The 18,338-nt window shown below is 32.9% G+C and overlaps 2 protein-coding genes across 2 annotated transcripts; one reads left to right on the top strand and one right to left on the bottom strand.

Annotated features, from left to right (window-relative positions):
• Positions 1-1,978: 1,978 nt before the first annotated feature.
• LOC114750008 (acidic endochitinase-like) lies at positions 1,979-3,084 on the top strand. The gene has a single exon (XM_028938551.1). It carries the CDS (start codon positions 2,026-2,028, stop codon positions 2,914-2,916), a length of 891 nt encoding a protein of 296 aa, XP_028794384.1. The 5' UTR covers positions 1,979-2,025; the 3' UTR covers positions 2,917-3,084.
• Positions 3,085-14,029: 10,945 nt separating this feature from the next.
• LOC114750007 (OTU domain-containing protein DDB_G0284757-like) lies at positions 14,030-18,222 on the bottom strand (the record flags this gene model as incomplete). Its single annotated transcript, XM_028938550.1, has 7 exons — positions 14,030-14,593; positions 15,428-15,522; positions 15,642-15,698; positions 16,112-16,196; positions 17,202-17,250; positions 17,358-17,431; positions 18,146-18,222. Coding segments are annotated over 6 exons (389 nt in total), but the record flags the coding sequence as incomplete, so codon positions are not given.
• Between the last annotated feature and the right edge of the window lie 116 nt (positions 18,223-18,338).

Here is an 18,338-nt window from a genome sequence, read left to right as displayed (position 1 = left end):
CGTTTTGTCATGCTTTAAGTGTATTTTACCTCCTAAAATAACAATCCACACTGGGATCCATTTTGGAACTCTTTTTCCTAGCTGCGTACATCATCCATCATGGTTTTCATAGGGTCACGAAAAAAGAAAAAGAGCTGAGGGACCTAATTCAAAATGAAGCAAAATTATAATGTTCTCCATATTAATTTTTCCTTTTAAATTTTTTTATTATCCCATCAAATTATCCATTATCCCATTATCTCATTGAGTATTGTCGAATGATTTTGGTAATCCCATATCAGAGTAGTTTTGGATTCTCCCATGTTATGAGTCATGCCTAACTTTTAAGAAGTGGGCTAATTATTTTTATCTTTTAGTTTATCTTTTAAATTTCCTATTTGAGTTGATTCAACGAGTAAAAACAATATGTTCATTGTCCTTTTTTTCATTTTATTAATTGTTTTATATTTATCATAAAAAAATAGGGTTAAGGTGTATCCAGCACTATGAAATATTTTTTTCGGGTGCATCCAGCATCTTAAAGTATTTTTAGGTACATCTAGCACCCCCAAGTATTTTTTAGAGGCACCCAGCACCTTGAAGTATTTTTTTTTGTCTTGGTACTGGCCGGATGCAACAAAAATATTTTTTGGGTGCTGGACGCACCTAAAAAAATACTTTGAGATGTTGGATGTACCAAAAAATACTTTACTGTGCTCAATGCACTTAAAAAAATATTTCAGAGTGCTAGACGCATCGTAAAATACTTTAGGATGCTAAACATATTTGAGAAAATATTTTAAGAGTGTTGGATGTACCTTAACCCTACAAATTATTAGTTGGTAGAGCTTGTTTTGTTTATTAGAAAATTTTATATTTAATTAGGAATATTTAGTGAAAAAAATTAATACTTTAAAAAAGTTATTATATTATGAAATATATTAAAAACTTAATTAGCCACTCTGTTAGAAGAATGCAGTTCATCTCTCCCCACATTTTACGCCTAAATTTATGACACGTATTCCAACATCGGCGGCTACAATTAAGCGCTGCATCACATAAAAACAATATTATCATTAATATTATAACAATAATAAAAGGCATTTGCCTGATTTGGGAGATATATTATATCTTTTTGAATTTTCCCCAAGGACAAGTGTCATGATTCTGGAACATTAAAACTCTGCCTTGCCCTCTTCACAATCTTAAAGTAACGCCTTGCTCATTGAATTCGTATTGTCAGCGCGCGCGCGCGCAGAACCAAATGCCCACGCGATGAATGAGGTGTTACTACTAATGCATTACTTAAAACTAGTATGAGTGTCTAATAATCAAAATAATAAAAAATGTATCTTAATAAACTTTATAACGAATCAGATGTTTAATGATAAAGAAGAAAGTCAAAAAAAATTTACATAGTTAAGGCTTTTAAAAATCATAAACTAAAATTATCATCAATGCTTTTCAAAGTAAGAATTATTTATAATTAACTTTTTCGATCTAATAATGATGTAGCAAAATAATTTTATTTTATATCTTAAATGATCAATTGATTAAAAAATATTTGTTAATATAATAAAATATGAATAAACTCTGTTACTTGTACAATCATAAAAATAACTTCATTAAAAGGATAAAATATCTTTTCATTTGTTTATCCTAACTAATATCTGGCAATAAAAATTCATAATAGATCCAAATCGATAACATCATCATTGTAACGTAAAGAATATATATATATAGAGAGAGAGAGAGAGGAGAGACACATGATGAAATTATTATCGAGCTTATATAGTTACTAACTAGAAATTATTATCCACTTCCGTATCTTTTGGATCTTGACTTGAGCATCGTTTTATTCATTTAGCCGGGCAGACCCAAGGCTGGGCATTTCTTATATATTATCTCTTAGCAATTCATTCCCTACAATGCACGTCGTTTCTCTTACTTTTCCTCTCTTCGAACACTATAAATATCGCCAATCTCTTAAACCACCAAGCAAAGCAATATATTTCAATACCCCACAGATCATTACACAGACAAACCATGGTTTCACTTAAACAAGGCGCTTCTGTCTTCTTACTACCTCTCTTGCTCGTTTTTTCCATCTTCGAGAAGTCCCACGCTGCAGGAATCGCCGTCTACTGGGGCCAAAACGGCGGCGAAGGCTCCCTTGCCGCTGCTTGTAAGTCGGGAAACTACAAGTTCATTAACATAGCTTTCTTATCCACCTTTGGCAATGGCAAAACCCCACAACTCAACCTCGCCGGCCACTGCAACCCCGCCGTAGGCACCTGCAAAGGCATAAGCGCCGACATCAAAACTTGCCAGAGAAAACGCATCAAGGTGCTTCTCTCCATCGGGGGCGGCTCTGGCAGCTACTCTCTTAACTCTGCCAAGGAGGCCAAGAAACTTGCGAAATACATTTGGAACAACTTCCTCGGCGGAAGTTCCAAGTCACGGCCCTTAGGCAACGCCGTTTTGGACGGCGTCGACTTTGACATCGAGGCTGGTGGGGGGCAGCACTGGGATGAACTTGCTAGAGCTTTGAAGAAGTTCAACAAGAAGCTGATCCTCTCCGCCGCCCCTCAATGTCCATTTCCGGACTCTCACTTGAGCTCCGCAATCAACACTGGCCTGTTCAATTACGTTTGGGTTCAGTTCTACAACAACCCTCCATGCCAGTATAGAAGTGGGAACACTAAGAATCTTGTGAATTCATGGAAACGATGGACCAAAGTGAAGGCTAGCCGGGTGTTTTTGGGGGTTCCGGCGTCAACCGCGGCAGCAGGTAGTGGGTTTATTCCAGTTAATGTTATGAAGTCTCGGGTTCTTCCGGCAATCAAGGGGTCTCCGAAATACGGCGGAGTCATGATCTGGGATAGGTTCAGCGATCGCAAAAGTGGGTATAGCAAGGCCATTATCGGTTCTATCTAAGGAACTCATCAGGTGTAAGCATTTGAATAAGTAGCAGATTGGTGGGTTTTCTCCTACGTGTTGTAAGCTACACAAGTGATATAAAAACTTCTATATGCAATATCTCCATGTAATGTGAATTTGAAATAAACAATAAAATATATAGTGTTTCCACTTCAAACTTTCATATCGTTCTGACATTATACTTGTAACATCCCCTTTTTTTATCATTAAGATTTAAATAATATTAGGAAAAACTTATTTCATAGTAAGTGAAATTTACCATACAATTATTCAAGTAAAGAACGCGTACCCAAAATTAAATATAAAGCTTATTTATATATTATGGAACTTACCATATATACTATTCAAGTTAAATATTAGGGAATTAAATATAACATCAAGTCATAATTTTTTAAAAGCATAACAAATAACAAAGTTGAGTAAAATAGATAAATCATTTTCCACTTTAAAATATTTTAATTATCTATATAATATGGAACGTATTTATCAGTTAACATTAACCCTTTGAATTTTGAAGAAACTTGGAAAATCATAAAAACTCAAGAGTTAGGAGTAAAAGAAATTATAAAATTTGGATTAGTTTGTATGATTTCAGGTTGAGATTAAAAAAAAAAATTAGTTCTTCAATTTTTAACTCATTTACAACTCATAATCCCTCAACTATAATTCGGTGGTCACTGTTACTCAATCTGTGAATCTTTAATTTGCTTATATCTCAATCCCTTATTTTTTTATTGTGAATATAAATTTATCCTTCACTCATCAAATGTAAGTGCCATACCACATTTCGCATCCCAGTAAAGCGCCATATCACCTTGTGAATCAGAATCAGTATAAGCAAAAAAGAAAAGCTTTTTTTCTTTTGGGAAAATTTCATTTAACCTCTACTATAGCTAATTTATATCTAAATGCCCCCATAAAAATCTGAAACTTCACTACAGTCTCATAGACATAAGATGAAATTACTTTTTGAAACAAAAAGACATTATTGTCCTGAAATTTGTTGCATCAAAAACTCACTCATCATGAAAGCTGTGAAAATTTTTCCTAATCGTCATTGTCCTAGAGTTTGAAAACCAGGGAATTGCCTTCAAACCTGTCATCATGGGCAAGTAAGAATATTAAAATTCCTATGCCACATACAAAATTCGTATGAACTGTTGATATCTATGATCATCGATTATGGTCTAAACTGCAAAACGACAACTGGGAAATCATGTAGGGGATTTCTGGAGACATGCATACTCAAACAATTTACCAAGAAAACTTTGATTTCTGAAAGCACAAATCTTTTTGATATGGTGCCAAATAGTTTGATTGTCAACTATAATACAAACAAGATAAACTAATGAAATAATCGAACAAGAAAATGCCTATTTTAAAATTCTTTATCCACCATTTTATTCTAAACTTGAATGTGGGATTTCTTTTACTCCTTCCATCACAAAGTTGTTAGAGTCACAAGTCATCTTCTAATTTCACACGTCTTTTCATAAATTCCAATTTGAGAATGAGGCTGGGTCAACATCCAGAACATAATTTCCTTACCAGTGATCTATATCTAAACATGGATAACCTTGAGAAGACACATATCTAATATCCTAATTTTTATTCATACTATTCAAATATTTAGGAAGAATAATTATTTTATGGTAAATATAATTTTACCTTATAATTAATTGAGTAAAGAGAGTTTTACCTAAAATACGATTTATAAAATAAAAAATATTATAAGATGAATTAACATTAGGTAAAAAAAAGATAGAGATAATTAGAATTGGAATAATTTATTAAAAAAAAGAGAGAGGGTAAATCTGCAAATTTGGGCTTTGGGCCCATTAGGGTAATTTGCCCTAATCTTTCAATATATATAAGCCCTGGGGTCCGACGATTCGTAATTTCTTTCTTCCCCGTGTTGGTTCGGCCGCCCTCCTCCTTCCCTTTTCAGTCTATAGTCTAATTTTGCAGATATTTCTAACAAGTAAAATAATTTCTTTTCATTTAACTCTCCTTATAAAAATTATTCTACTCATTTAGATCTATCTAATGATAATAATTTTGTGCTGCTTAGAGAAAATTTTTTGATCTAGGATTTGGGGCAAGTATGGATTTTTGTTTATTGATGACCATAGTATTATAGAGTTATTTAGTTAGAGCATTTTTACCATTTAGTTTTATTTATTGGGTGACTAGATATTTTTAAAATAATTATCTTATCTTAAAAGTTTCTTATTTGATAGAAATCTGATATTTATACTATGAAAAATCTGACTAAATTATTTATTTATATATACTTGAGATACTATGAAAATTTTGATGGTTTAGTTTGAAAGTTTAAATGCGAAGTGAGGTTTTAGAACTTAAAATGTAATAATTTCAGATTTAATAATTTTGGGTTAAAAATTCTTTTATTCAAGCACATAATTTGGAGGATGTTACAAAATTGTAACTTAGTGCTAAAATATTTAATTTTGGGCTTTGAGAGTTTTAGGAATTTAGAAACCTTAACATATATATATAAGCATAGTTAATTAATTAAATAGCTTATACTAATATGTGATTATATTAATGGTGTAGATTAATTATTGGTTTGAACATAGGGTTGACCTTATGGTAATCATTTTCTTTGTTCTGACGAAAGGTAACCACTTTCTACTTGTTATATTTGCTAATATATTCTTAGTGAGTTTTTTTGTTGCTATTTTGTAATAATGATATGTTATACCTTTTGAGCTATGAAAATTGTCTCATGGGATATTTGCAATTGTAATTGAGAAGTTTGAAAGAAATATTTAACATATGATTTGTATTATGTTGAGGAAAAATTAACACATTTCTAGTTATATTGTAATTAATTGGTTGTTATTTGAATTTTGAGTTAGGTCCTATTCTACCACATGATAAGCCCACTATTGGTGCACATTGGTTAGTTTTCTTCGTCCCCTATCATGAGTGATGTAACATCCTGAGTTTTATCGGGTTTTAATAACCTCTTTTGGTTGATTTTGAGGATAAATTAGCGATTAATGTTGATCTTGGTGTTAGGGTTGTATTTGAGGTATGTTGGAGGAATAGGTGAACAAACCCCTCTTAGGATATGTTCTCGCCGCGGCGAACTGGGAGTTCCAGGGGGAGCTTTGTCTTTCGGGCAGGTTTGGCCGCGGTGAAGTTGTTCAGGTGAGCAACGTTTCCCTCTCGGGAAGGTTTCGCCGCGACGAAGGTTTCTGGGCAAGCGAGAATTTCCCTTGGGAAGTTTTCGCCGCGGCGAAATCAGGTTTTCAGGCGAGTAATCCCTCTCGGGATTAGTTCGCCGCGGCGAAGGGTGCCGAATCTATATAATCGCAGGAGAGTCTGTGGGTGCGAAAATTAGAAAATCTGAAGGAGGAGAGAGAAGCTCTGCTAGGGTTTCGGTGTTGTGGCTTGGGAAAGGCATTTCTAAGGATCCATTACCTCAAGTAAGTGATTTTAACCTCTAATCTACCTTCTTTCTTGGAATTTCTGAGGATTTATGGTGAAACCCTAGAGTTTTCTAGGTTGTTATGGAATTGAGGTTTTTGACCAATTGTTTTGAGTTTAATTGATTGCTTTGGGTTGGTCTAAGTATTTAATCGGTGTAGTTTTCTTGGATTTAAAGAACCTTGAGTTTTGAAGCTACGGTTTATGGAAATGGGAGGTTTGTGATTGAGGATGTCAATGTAGAGGTTGATTTTGAGTTTAGTGATTTGGGTTATATTAAGGAGAGTTAAATTGAATGTTTAATCGGTTTAGAATGTTATTAGGACTTCAATTGTTCTAATGGGATGTTTGAGTGTTGAATTTCTTATAGTGGGTCCTTAAGGTTATGAGTTTTAATTGATGTTTAGAAAGGAATTAAGGTTTTAATGGGATTTTATGACCTTGGAGTGTTGCCTTGATAGTTATACCCTTTGAGTTGGGTAGAGTTTGGTTGGAGTTAGGAATTTTTGTGTCCCCTAGTTGTTGTTTTGGCCACATTATTAGTTGAAAGCTAATACATGGTGGTTGTGTGTTTGTGTGCTTGTGTAGACCGGTTGTGAGCCTTGTTGGTGCACGGGGCCTGTTGTTGGTTTGTTTTTCCTTGCTCAGGCAAGAGGTAACCACTTTCCAATCCTTTGTACATACTTTTGTGGTATTGTGAGTGGATTTATGTTTTGTGCTCCGGATAACAAATGTGTTCAAAGTGTATGTTGTATATTGAAAAGGAAAACCGTCTTATGGGGTTTAAATTGATATTGATTGAATTTGTAACTTGTGAAAGATAGGCCACTGAAAGAAGTAAATTGTGAAATGATTATTTACTTTTGATTATGGTTTGAGCATGATGCATGAATTGGGAATTGGTGAGAGTTTTGATTGTTACTACCACGTGGTAAGGCCTCCATTAATGCATGATGGTTGGCTCTTTACGTCCCCCATAGTGAGGGATAGGCCTTTTGACTCCTTACGTCCCCCATAGTGAGAGATAGGCCGGGTTTGGCTCTTGAAAATCCCCCAAAGTGAGGGATATAGTTGATGGGATTGCATCATTGCACTTGCATACTTGTTGTGGCTATCATTTATCATATTACTTGTGAACTGCCCCACTTGACACCTCACGAGCACCTATTTAGTAGTACCTTGAATTGGAAAGATTGGTTACCGGGACGTTGTCTCACCCCGTGGTTTACAATGTTTTCAGGTGAAGGTTCCGGGCGTGTGCCATCAGGAAGAGACGCAGAGGCTTGAGCTTGGTTAGCTTTAGGTCTCTAGCCCTTGTATATGTATGGCTAGTATATATTGCCACATTTAGGATCCCTTTTAAAATATTTTGATTACCTGGCCTTGTTGTAAACTGGAGAGAATGTTATCTCCTTATTTTGGTTGGCCGGAGGCCATTTCTAGTGTCTTAGGAAACTCTGATTTTATTTTGCTGGAAACTATTTGGATGGACTGATGTGATGTCTGTTGTTACCCGGGCCGGAGGCTCGGAGGCCCAGTGAATGTTAATGAATGATTTCTAGTTGCATGCAACAGAGTGTGGTTTTGACTCTTGTTTGAATATTAATTTCTAAAAATATGCAAAGTTCTTTCTACTATGGTAGTTCCTTTTAACAGCTTTCCTGTTCTACCATAGTAGTGATTTTTATGATGAGTTTATAATGTGTTGAGGTTAAGGTTTTTACAAGTGACAGGCCTGTGCGGCTCCTTATTCATCCCCTGAAGTGAGGGATAGGCTTATTTATTTGATTAATCCCCTACAGTGAAAGATAGACTGATGTGGTTTATGTGTTAGCCCCATAGTGAGGGTTTGTATAATTGAGGTTATCCTTACATACATTTTTATAAATCTATTGATATCTATATTTTTAGAGATTTGATAACTGTCCTATCTAATACCTCACAAGCACATATTAGTAGGTGTGATGAATTGAAAAGATGGTTACTAAGACTTTTGTCTCGTCCTGTGGTTTCTAATATTTTCATATGATAATTCAAGTGTTGAACCATCAAGAAAGGCTCTAGAGGCTTAGCTTGCTATGATAGCTTGTATAGCCTCCCTCTTGTTGTTTTATGTGCTAATTTATTATATATTGCCAAGTAGGGCTCATTCACTTTGATTTTGTGACCTAATACTTTCGATCTTTGCTAATTACTAGGAGTGCTATTAGAAGGCCAGGGGTATCTAAGACCTGCATGTGACATTCTTTTATAAATATTGTCTGTTGATTAATGGAGCTTCCTAGTTTATTTTGAAAGGATTTATAAGTTTTTATGTTCAAAAGTATGAGATTTCATTGGGCTGATGGTTGACTGTTATTTCTAGACTTCAAAAGTCCAAGGCCCAAGTAATGATTGATATTACTCGTGATATAAGTTTATTCCCTTTAACTATGATATTAGTTTTATTATTTTACAGTTTCTTCTTTTCTATTATGGTTAATCTTTTAGCTAAATTATTTGATTTAATCTAATTTGGTTTTAAAAAGAACGGTCACTACAATTTGGTATTAGAGCCAAAAATTCTATGAACTGTGTTGCATTATGTTACATTTAGTGGCGATATACATTAATCTCATAACCTTCCCTGTTAACTATTGTGTGTGTTTGACTTTTTTTTTTTCCTTTTTGGTGGCTTGCATCCTTAGGTAGGGAGGATGGTACGAACAAAATCCTAACAGACTAATCAGGATAATGGACAACCTATAAACCCATCGAACCAACCACCAAATCAACCTCTTTTTAATCAAGATACTTTGCTACAATAGTTAAGGGATTTTGTGGCAATGATAATAAAAGAGAGAGTAAGGAAGTTAGAGAAAGATCTAAGAGGTAAAAGAGTTGTCGAAGAACCTGAAGAAAATGAGTTCATAGAATAAACAGTGGGTAATTCTAGAACCTGCAAAGGTTCTGTAACATCTCAGATTTTTGGCCTAGTAATGCAAGGAATAGCTTAAAATGGATAAGCTACTAAGTCCTTATTAGCCAAAGTTCTGAAAACGTAAAAGGAAGGTTAAAAGGCTTTTAGGGACTAAACTGTAAATTCAGAAAGTTTTAGGGACTAAAATGTAAATAAAATTAGAGACTTTAGTATTCTAGATTTGTAAAAATTATTCTCTTATGCCAATCCTACATAATTTTGCCCAAAAAAATCCAAAAATGAGCTTAGATTAATGAAAATCGAATTCCTTCTCCAAAAATCAGTTTGGTCGAAAAGGGGGGTTTATAACTCTAAAAATCCTAACTTTAATTCCAATGCTTCCAATGTTTGCTCTTTAAGTTTACCCTACACTATTTTTCATTTTAAACCCATTGGAAGCATTAGAATTATCAAAATCACATCCTAGGATACCAAACTTGAACTAGCCGAACACTACCCTTCCTTAAACAATCATAAATTCTTTCACATATCAACACAAGACTACTTGAAACAACCTTGAGCCATTGTGTTTTATTAGATATAACATCAAAATCATCCTCCTCTAGCTCTTATTAATTTCAGCCAGCACCTCCCCTAAGGGGATTCCACATTTTTCAACTATCAAACTCAAAAATACAAAGCAATATACAAGGTAGAATATGAAACTAATCTTATATCCAAGCTTAGGTAGATGGTTTCCTCTTGATTATGCTTTAAGAATCAATTTTGCAAGAGTTTTCCCTCTTCTTCTCTATCTTGGCCGAAATGAAGGGAGAGGGAGTATCTATTTATAGCCAAAACGTTAGCTTAAATGGACTAAAATGCCCTTAGTAACTAATAAAAAGGCGGATAATAGATTAGCAATGACCTACTGTTACCACCAACAAGCTTAAGAAAGTTCTGATGCGAAGCACATGCTACTGACTAACCACTCTTTTCACGTACTTTTTAGAAGCTTATAATTTTTTCATTTATTTTATAATTCTGATTTTTTAACTTTTTATGATTATGATTTTAAAATTAAAAGATTTTGAATTATAGTAACAAAAATTTCTAAAAAAATATAATAAAAATAATTAATTCTTCTAATAAAATTGTATTAATTTTTATATAATTATTAATTTAAATTTAAAACATTAATATTAATATTAATATTTTTATTTTAATATTATTTTATTTTAAAAAATAATTATTGAAATTCATTTTATTAATTTGAATTTAGAATGTCTACAATTTCAAAATCTCAAATTTATCTAACCTCTTATAAGAAATAATTATTACTTTTTCATCAAGAAAACAGTTGATTGTGTAAATGATTAAAAAAGATATTTGAAAAAATCAATGTGTATTTTTTTTGTGAATGTCGATGTACATTTTTTATAAATAGTTAACTTAATTAGTTTTCTTAATTTATATATATTAGTTATTTAACTCCTACATTTAGTGTTAGAGTAAATACAAGAAAATAATAAATTAATTACACCCTTAATAAAGTATAAATATCTTTGATTTTCCTTGTATATGTAGCCTAAAAAACATTCAGGTAATACTTTAAAAAAGTTATTTCAATTACTCAATCTTAACCGTTCACAAAATATAATTGAGATATGTTGTAAGGAAATTTTAGTAGTCTAATGGAACCCCTAAAGTGCATTGTTTTATGAATATAATTGTTTATTGTATTTATAATTTTGATAATTTATTGTTTTGATGGTATATTATTGTTTTCTTAACCTAAAACCTAATTTTCTCATAAGGTTTATTTTAGAAATAGTTATTTCAGTTATTCAATCACAGCCATCCATAAAATATAATTGACATTTGCTTATCATATTTGGAGGCGAGCCATCCGTTGTAGAGGAAATTGGGTGGTTGAATGAAACTCCTAAAACACTATTCCATCCTACCCGTTCAATAATTATAACAAATATTTCTATATCATATCTCGAGGTGATTTGTCCGTTTTAAGGCAATTTGAATGGTTTAAGGAAGCTCTCGGCGCCCACCGTCTTACTAGAAGATGGTTTTGATAATATATTGTTTTGATGGCATCTTGTTTTCTCGACTTGATATTTGATTTTTTTACCTACAAAATGCCCCTAGCTTATATACATTAAGACATCAACTTATGTAAATGTATCTTCGTCTTATTTTATCCGTTCCAGTTTTTGTGAAGAAATCAACCATGAAATTTGTTGCGGATGAAGAAGAACAAGATGACAACACTACTAACACAAAGCTTTGCTATTAGAAAGAAATCAAATCAACAAAAAATACCAAAAAGGTATTAAATTTTCTTGCTTTTTTGTTATCAATGGTTTGGTATGATTCATATTTCTTTCAATTCAAAATATTTGATTCCCTATTATTTCTACCATTTTGTAAATTTGAAGCTAGCGATTTTTAGATCTTCTTTCATGAAGGTTGCTCCTTGCTTGATGAGTTCATAGTGGTTTTCAATGGCAGTGGGTGATGGTTTTGGCTACAAGTTATATATTCATTTGTTATATAACATACGAGTATGCTTATTTTCTTAAAAGAAATGCAACATAATATGTTGTATGTTTATTTGTTTTTCTCTATTTATAATTTCAGACGAAAATATGTGATGAAAATAAGTTTTTTTGTGATAGTGAGAATATATAAAAGTTTTTTTTTTTGCAGTGTTAATACATATTATAATTCAAAAATTGTGTTAGGCTTTCATGGTGGTACCAAACAAATGTTAGGAGCCCATTGCCACTTCTACTTGTACTCTCATTTTCATTTCCACAGAAAACTCTTCCAATGTATCAAAAATACCCTAAAACATTTTACTGAATGTGAAAACACTTTGCAGGCTGGCTGGCCAAATGCTCTCGCAGCCTTGACGAAATAGTTGCTTAAGCCAGATTTGCAATATTATTGTTTGGCATATATCTCAATCCCAACCTACTATTCCAATGTTGAGTCCTAATATATAAAATATTACATCCGGTCTTTAATAAGAACTCATTTGATTTTTATTTTAATTCTAAATATAAGATCCCAATTCGTTTTATTTCTTGTATTTATTCATTTATTTCGAAGGTCGTTCTTGTAATATGATAATTATAACTAATACACTTGATTAATAAGGATACTTTAGGGAAAAAAACACCTATTTATTATAAATGACCACTTAACTAATTTTTTTAATCTACTCAAATTATTCAACTAGATCTTATGTTAAAGACCGGAGATAGCATAAGAGTTATTTTGACATTCAATTTGGTCCTAAATATAACACCCTAATTTGCGTCGTTTTTTATATTTATTATTTTTTTCCAAAATATTTCTTATAATAGTTGCATATATTAAATATTCTATCAAATAGTAATTCTAATTAATACACATAATTAACAAGAGTATTCTAGAAAAGATAACACCTAGTTATTACAAATAACTTATAAAATTTTTAATTTATTCAAATTAGTCAACTAACTCTTATATTAAACACCAGAAGAGCCACTATGATCTTCAATTTGTCTATTCTAAATTGCCTTTGTCTCATCGTCCTCTTTCTAGTATATTGTGTATCCTTCAAGAGCTCATTAATTGTCACTTTACTAATCGTTGTTCATCGTCAGTGTCGCCAACAGTTCAACGGGAATGCTCGGACTGTTCCACCCTAGCCGCAGGTGACTGTTGGCCGCGATTGGAGTGGTCAAGGCCGATTCTTCTCTGACCAAACCAGAGAGGGCCAGGAAAGGTTAGCAGCCAGCTCATGGGCAGAAAATTCGGGGAGAAGGAAGAAGAGGGCACGGTAACGCTGTCTTTCCATATTTTGAAATCGATCTATTGATATGTCTGTAAAAATTTTAATGTTAAATATAAAGACCCAATTATTTTGTCTTTTTGCATTTATGTATATTTTTTCCAAGATAGTTCTTGTAATTATAATAGTTCTAACTAATACACTTGATTAGCAAGAATATTTTAAGAAAGATAATACCTATTTATTACAAATAACTAATTTAACTAGTTTTTTTAATCTGTTTAAATTAATCAACTTGCTCTTATATTAAAGACCAAAGATAGTATTATTTAATAAACTCTATCAATCATTTTATATATAAACTTACTTTTCAATTAGTCATCTAAACAAGTTTTAATTTGTCAAATTAACTTTTATAAAAATAAATCCAAACATAAAAGTACACCACACTAATATACATTTGCAAAAATCAAATAAAATAAAAATTATTTTTTCCACCGCTAATCCAAATACACCCAAATATAATGATGTAATCCTGAAGTGGCATCAGAATTGACAACCAATAATTATATGAGAACTCAATAATAAATTAAAATATTCATAACTTGTAAATAGTGTGATTTCTTTCTATTTTTATAGATATATTGTCGATTATCATTCCTTTGATGTACACATACACATATAGATATGTATGTCTGCATGTATATTAGTTGAATGGGATAAAGGTGGTGGCTTTTCACATATAGATACTAAATTCAGCAAATTGGTAACGAATTGGCATCCAGCAGCTATGATCCCAATGAACAGATCGATAATGGCTGGATTGAGAACAGAAACCAGACCAGAAACGTAATTATAAAAATAGAGATGAAGGATGTGTAATGCAGAGAGTATTCAAAGGAGGCTGAAAATAAAATGGATGTCTCAACAATTGTTTTCAAATCAGAGAAGCCCATCTCTTTACTCATAAAAAGAAGTGTAAGAAATTTTATTATCAATGAAATGTCAGTGAAACAGTAAACAAACAAACAACAATTTATCTATACAACAGGGTCCATGATCAAGCTTCAAAATTCAAGGAGATCATGGACAAACTCTACATGATTCAGATTTTTTTTTTTTTTAAACCAGCACTACATGATTCAGATTTACTGTAATCTATAGAAAAGAATTATTAAAATTGTTAAAACATAAGCAAATATATGGGTGGGTTAATTGTAATCATCAATTACAGTGCGTCTATGTTATCTGCTCAACTAAAATAATTAGTAACCACTATGCCTCTTGAAATACATAAATCATTATGTTGATCACTGCAATCTACTGATGTTTACCATAAATTTTGTTATATACTCTCAGAACCATCACAACTTGTCCCACCAATGAACAAGCTTTGACCTGTTAATATAGATTTTGTGCTGAGACTCGGATTACTGATGCTTTCTATATGGGGTGAGGAAAGGCCCCTGTCCTTAGAAGAGCCACTGTCTGTTTTGCAGCTTGAAGGAGATTGTTTCAAAAGGCTGTAAGGGGAAAAAATAGTTTAATTAGATCCAAAAATCTTGTAACATAATCCCAAGACAATTCATGATGCTTCATCCCATTTGCCAAAATCGATTACTAACTCAGAACTATAGTTATCTCATAAGTCGCCAAACACTCCTGTGCACATCAAAATCAATTATGAAATTAAAAAGTTGATAACAGTAACTTGTAAGATAACCATGGTTTTGGATTCATAATTGATTTTGGCAAGTATAAAGGCGTTTGGTAACTTATGAAATGATTGATTTTGGCATGTATGGGGTGCCTGCTCATAATTGATTTTGGCATCTATAAGAGTGTTTAGCTATTTTTCAGGAAAACTATGGTTTTGACTCTTATAATACAATATCCATATTTTTTCGGTGATAAAAGTAGCAATGCAGTACCTTGCAAAGTCAGATCCAAATCCTCTGAAGTTTCATACAAGTTAGAGCATAATTTTCTCACCATCTCAACCCTTCACTGATATGGCATGGCTTTGGTTCAACTTTGGCAGTGGAGGGTTTAGATGGAAGCGTATTTACATTTTGTTTCTTATGAAACTTTGAGGATCCCAATCTCACCAGCTAAAACTGCCACATCTTACCAGAATTAACGTACTTAGCACCTTAAGCATCTAATATCAAATTGAATCAAACTTTTCTCTACAAGTATTTTCTGAATTACTCACCTAAACTCAAGTAGTTTTACTTTCAGCATAGCCAACTAACTGACTTTAATATAGGATGCACGTATTGTATTTTCAGTAGGCAAATAAACTGAAAGGATAATGTAACCAAAGAAAAATTAAAATAAGTTAGAACAGTAATTACCCCTCATTAAATATGAGTTTTGCAAGACTTCATGTTCTGCCATTTTTACTAAAAAAACAGCCAATGCTTCTTTTTGGGGACAACAGAAGGAACATCTGCAAAATCAATGTATGATTAGGAGAAAAGAGCTTCTTTCCATGGAATATATCAAGCCAAATTCGTAAAACCAATTCCCAAAAAAGGAGGAAAAAATCACTAATGTTAGGGTTACTACCTGCAGTTGCGTACAACGAATTATAATGCACTTCACTCCAAAAGCTTAGCCAAAGCTCTACAGTTTCCAGAGGAAAAAAAATGAAAATCACGAATAACCTCAATAAAGGAATCCAAACACATATATAACACTGAATTAGGGGCTGGCATTACTTGCTAATAAGGAAACTCTTAAACATTGCACTAAACATTGAGAAAGAAAGGAAATGCAAATCTCAGGCTCTTCAAAGATGTAACTATTCAACACAGCCTTTCCCTCTATCCATATCCAATCAATTAAATCACGACTGTAATGATAACAATCATTCAAACATTTTAACATCACTACCGTAAACAAACTTGTTGAAAGTGAAGATAACATTCCCAAACCAAATTACTTGATAAAAATGTGTGTGGCAGAGTTTACGATAGAGATACCTAAGTTGTTAAACCCAAAAAAAAAAGGAAAAAAAAAAAAAAAAAAATACTTGCCTTTAGTGGGGTTTTTGTCAGTGGGACGTATCTCAATATAGCAAGTGTCTTTAAAAGAGGTGACTAAACAAATTTTGGCGCCAAACTGTACAAAGAGACACAAGTAATTAGAAGTCACTTGCAAGAATATGAAAAAATAAAAAATAAAAGGGACAGACAACATGACTTAAGACAACAACGATGTCAGCAATTGATGAAATTGAATAAGAGCAGACAGACCATTACTAATATGTAGTCACGATGATTGTGTTTTATAGATTGATTAAGTCATAAATTGATAGTCTACGAGATACTTACTCTACTGTTGTAGAGTGAGTATTATCAATTGTATTTATTGATAAAAAAGGAAGCAAAAGGTCTCCACTTTTGCAACAAATGCAAACTCCCAATCCTATCAGTTCATATAGAAGGGAACATCGTAGGAATCAGCCGATGTTGACTGAAGTTCGTAGTAAAGTGTAAGAATTACAAGCGGTGAAGAGGGCTTGAAATTTCTTTCCATTTTCACGTAATCTTAATAGTATGGGTCATAACTACCATCTATCTCTCATTCAGCTGGTTACTTTGTGTAAGATAAAGCAATCTTAGGGTCCCAGAGATTTATGCAACTGCTGAGCTCCTTTCAGAATCAGAATTATTACTTCAACACAGAAAGGCAAAAGGATCACTTAACTACCAAGTCAGCATCAGTCAACACGATTTACCTCGCTGCTAAGAAGTGAAGAATAATTTAATATGCACAGAGGGAATTTTTGTTACAGAATAGGTTTGTCACACCTGCAAACCCATCAAGGGTCGTGCATAGCATGGCTGATGTGAGAAGCAGGGGGGAGAACAAGTCAGAAACAAGCCTGATACTAATGTGTAATGTCCAACTCAGGTATCAACAGCCACACAATAAAGAAGTGATTTAGCCCCTCCTACTTCCTCATAGAAGTATTATTTCTGAATGCAATCAATATGCACACAGATTCACATATACATGATTTTTTCTTCTTGATTTCAGTATTACAATGAGCAGCTATGTGATAACATTTATTAACCAGAATGACAAGTTTGCTCAAGAGAAGATTAACATTAGACAACTTACTCTATCTGCAGCCGCTTGTAGAGTTACATGGTCTCCCCACTCCCCTGATCTATAGGCAAACAACGTTCAAATATCAAATTAGCACTCACCCTCAGTATTACATGGTCTCTAATGTAGCAGGAAGAAAACAAAAATTGATCACAACTGATTTCTAACTTTTTCATCATCTTCAGGTAGCTTTTGTACTTCATTGGTACATAACCTTCATATAACTTTCTGTAATGCTTTAGCTGAAGAAACAAGAGATAGAAAAATTAACAAGGAGAATATCAATGTGGAATTAGACAGAAGGAAACATCTATCCACACAGAAACAAATTTCAGTTAAGACCATCCATACTGCTGACACAAACAAAGATAACCAAGGGAAGAGCACCATAGAAGGAAAAGGAAAGCAGCATCAAACTTTAAGATGTACTCCCTCCAGTTCTTTTTATGAGGACCTATTAGCTACTTTACGTAGATTATGAAATTCAGTTAAAGTTGGTTAAATAATTTCGATCAAAATTTACTAATTAAAGAAGCTTGTTTGGTTAGTTAGGAGTTTGTTAAGGAACATCAAAGCAAAGGACATTTGGAGAAAAAAATTAATGTTTCAGATAAAGGACATTATATTAAGAAGCATGAGGAAGGCCTTATAATAAAAGACCGAACAGAGCAACATATTTCCAAAGCACTAGCCGTCTCTCGTTATATTTGCTTTTCTTTCTCTCTTTACCCTCACGGTCCATTGGACTGACCACCATGATACGATCAGCAAAATATTTACAAGAAGAAATGAAGATATGCAGCTATCAGAACAGAACCTTTTAGAAGGAAACTATCTACTAAAGCCTATTATCTAATTCATATATTATCATGTTTGACTCGACAAAGATTCAAATAACCACCAAAGCGAATGCACAGAAGAGTATGCCCCAATAAAACAATACAGCTATGCCATACCTGCTTAATAACCTGCCTCCTTACATGCTTGTGATACTCAGGATTGCGAAATAATTGATCTGCTAATGCTCGAACTGCTCAGTAATATTTCACAGAATGTATTTAATATGATCAGCAAAATAATTGATCAAAGCACACACACAAGGGACAAATGAAAACCAATGTATTAAAAAGTTCGAAGAAGTTCAAAACC

Source organism: Neltuma alba, unplaced genomic scaffold, assembly GCF_004799145.2.
Source record: "Neltuma alba isolate B1F8T4 unplaced genomic scaffold, ASM479914v2 tig00006282_pilon, whole genome shotgun sequence".
Taxonomy (NCBI): domain Eukaryota; kingdom Viridiplantae; phylum Streptophyta; class Magnoliopsida; order Fabales; family Fabaceae; genus Neltuma; species Neltuma alba.
The sequence above is the reverse complement of the archived record's forward strand: the minus strand, read 5'-3'. Positions and strand labels throughout refer to the sequence as shown.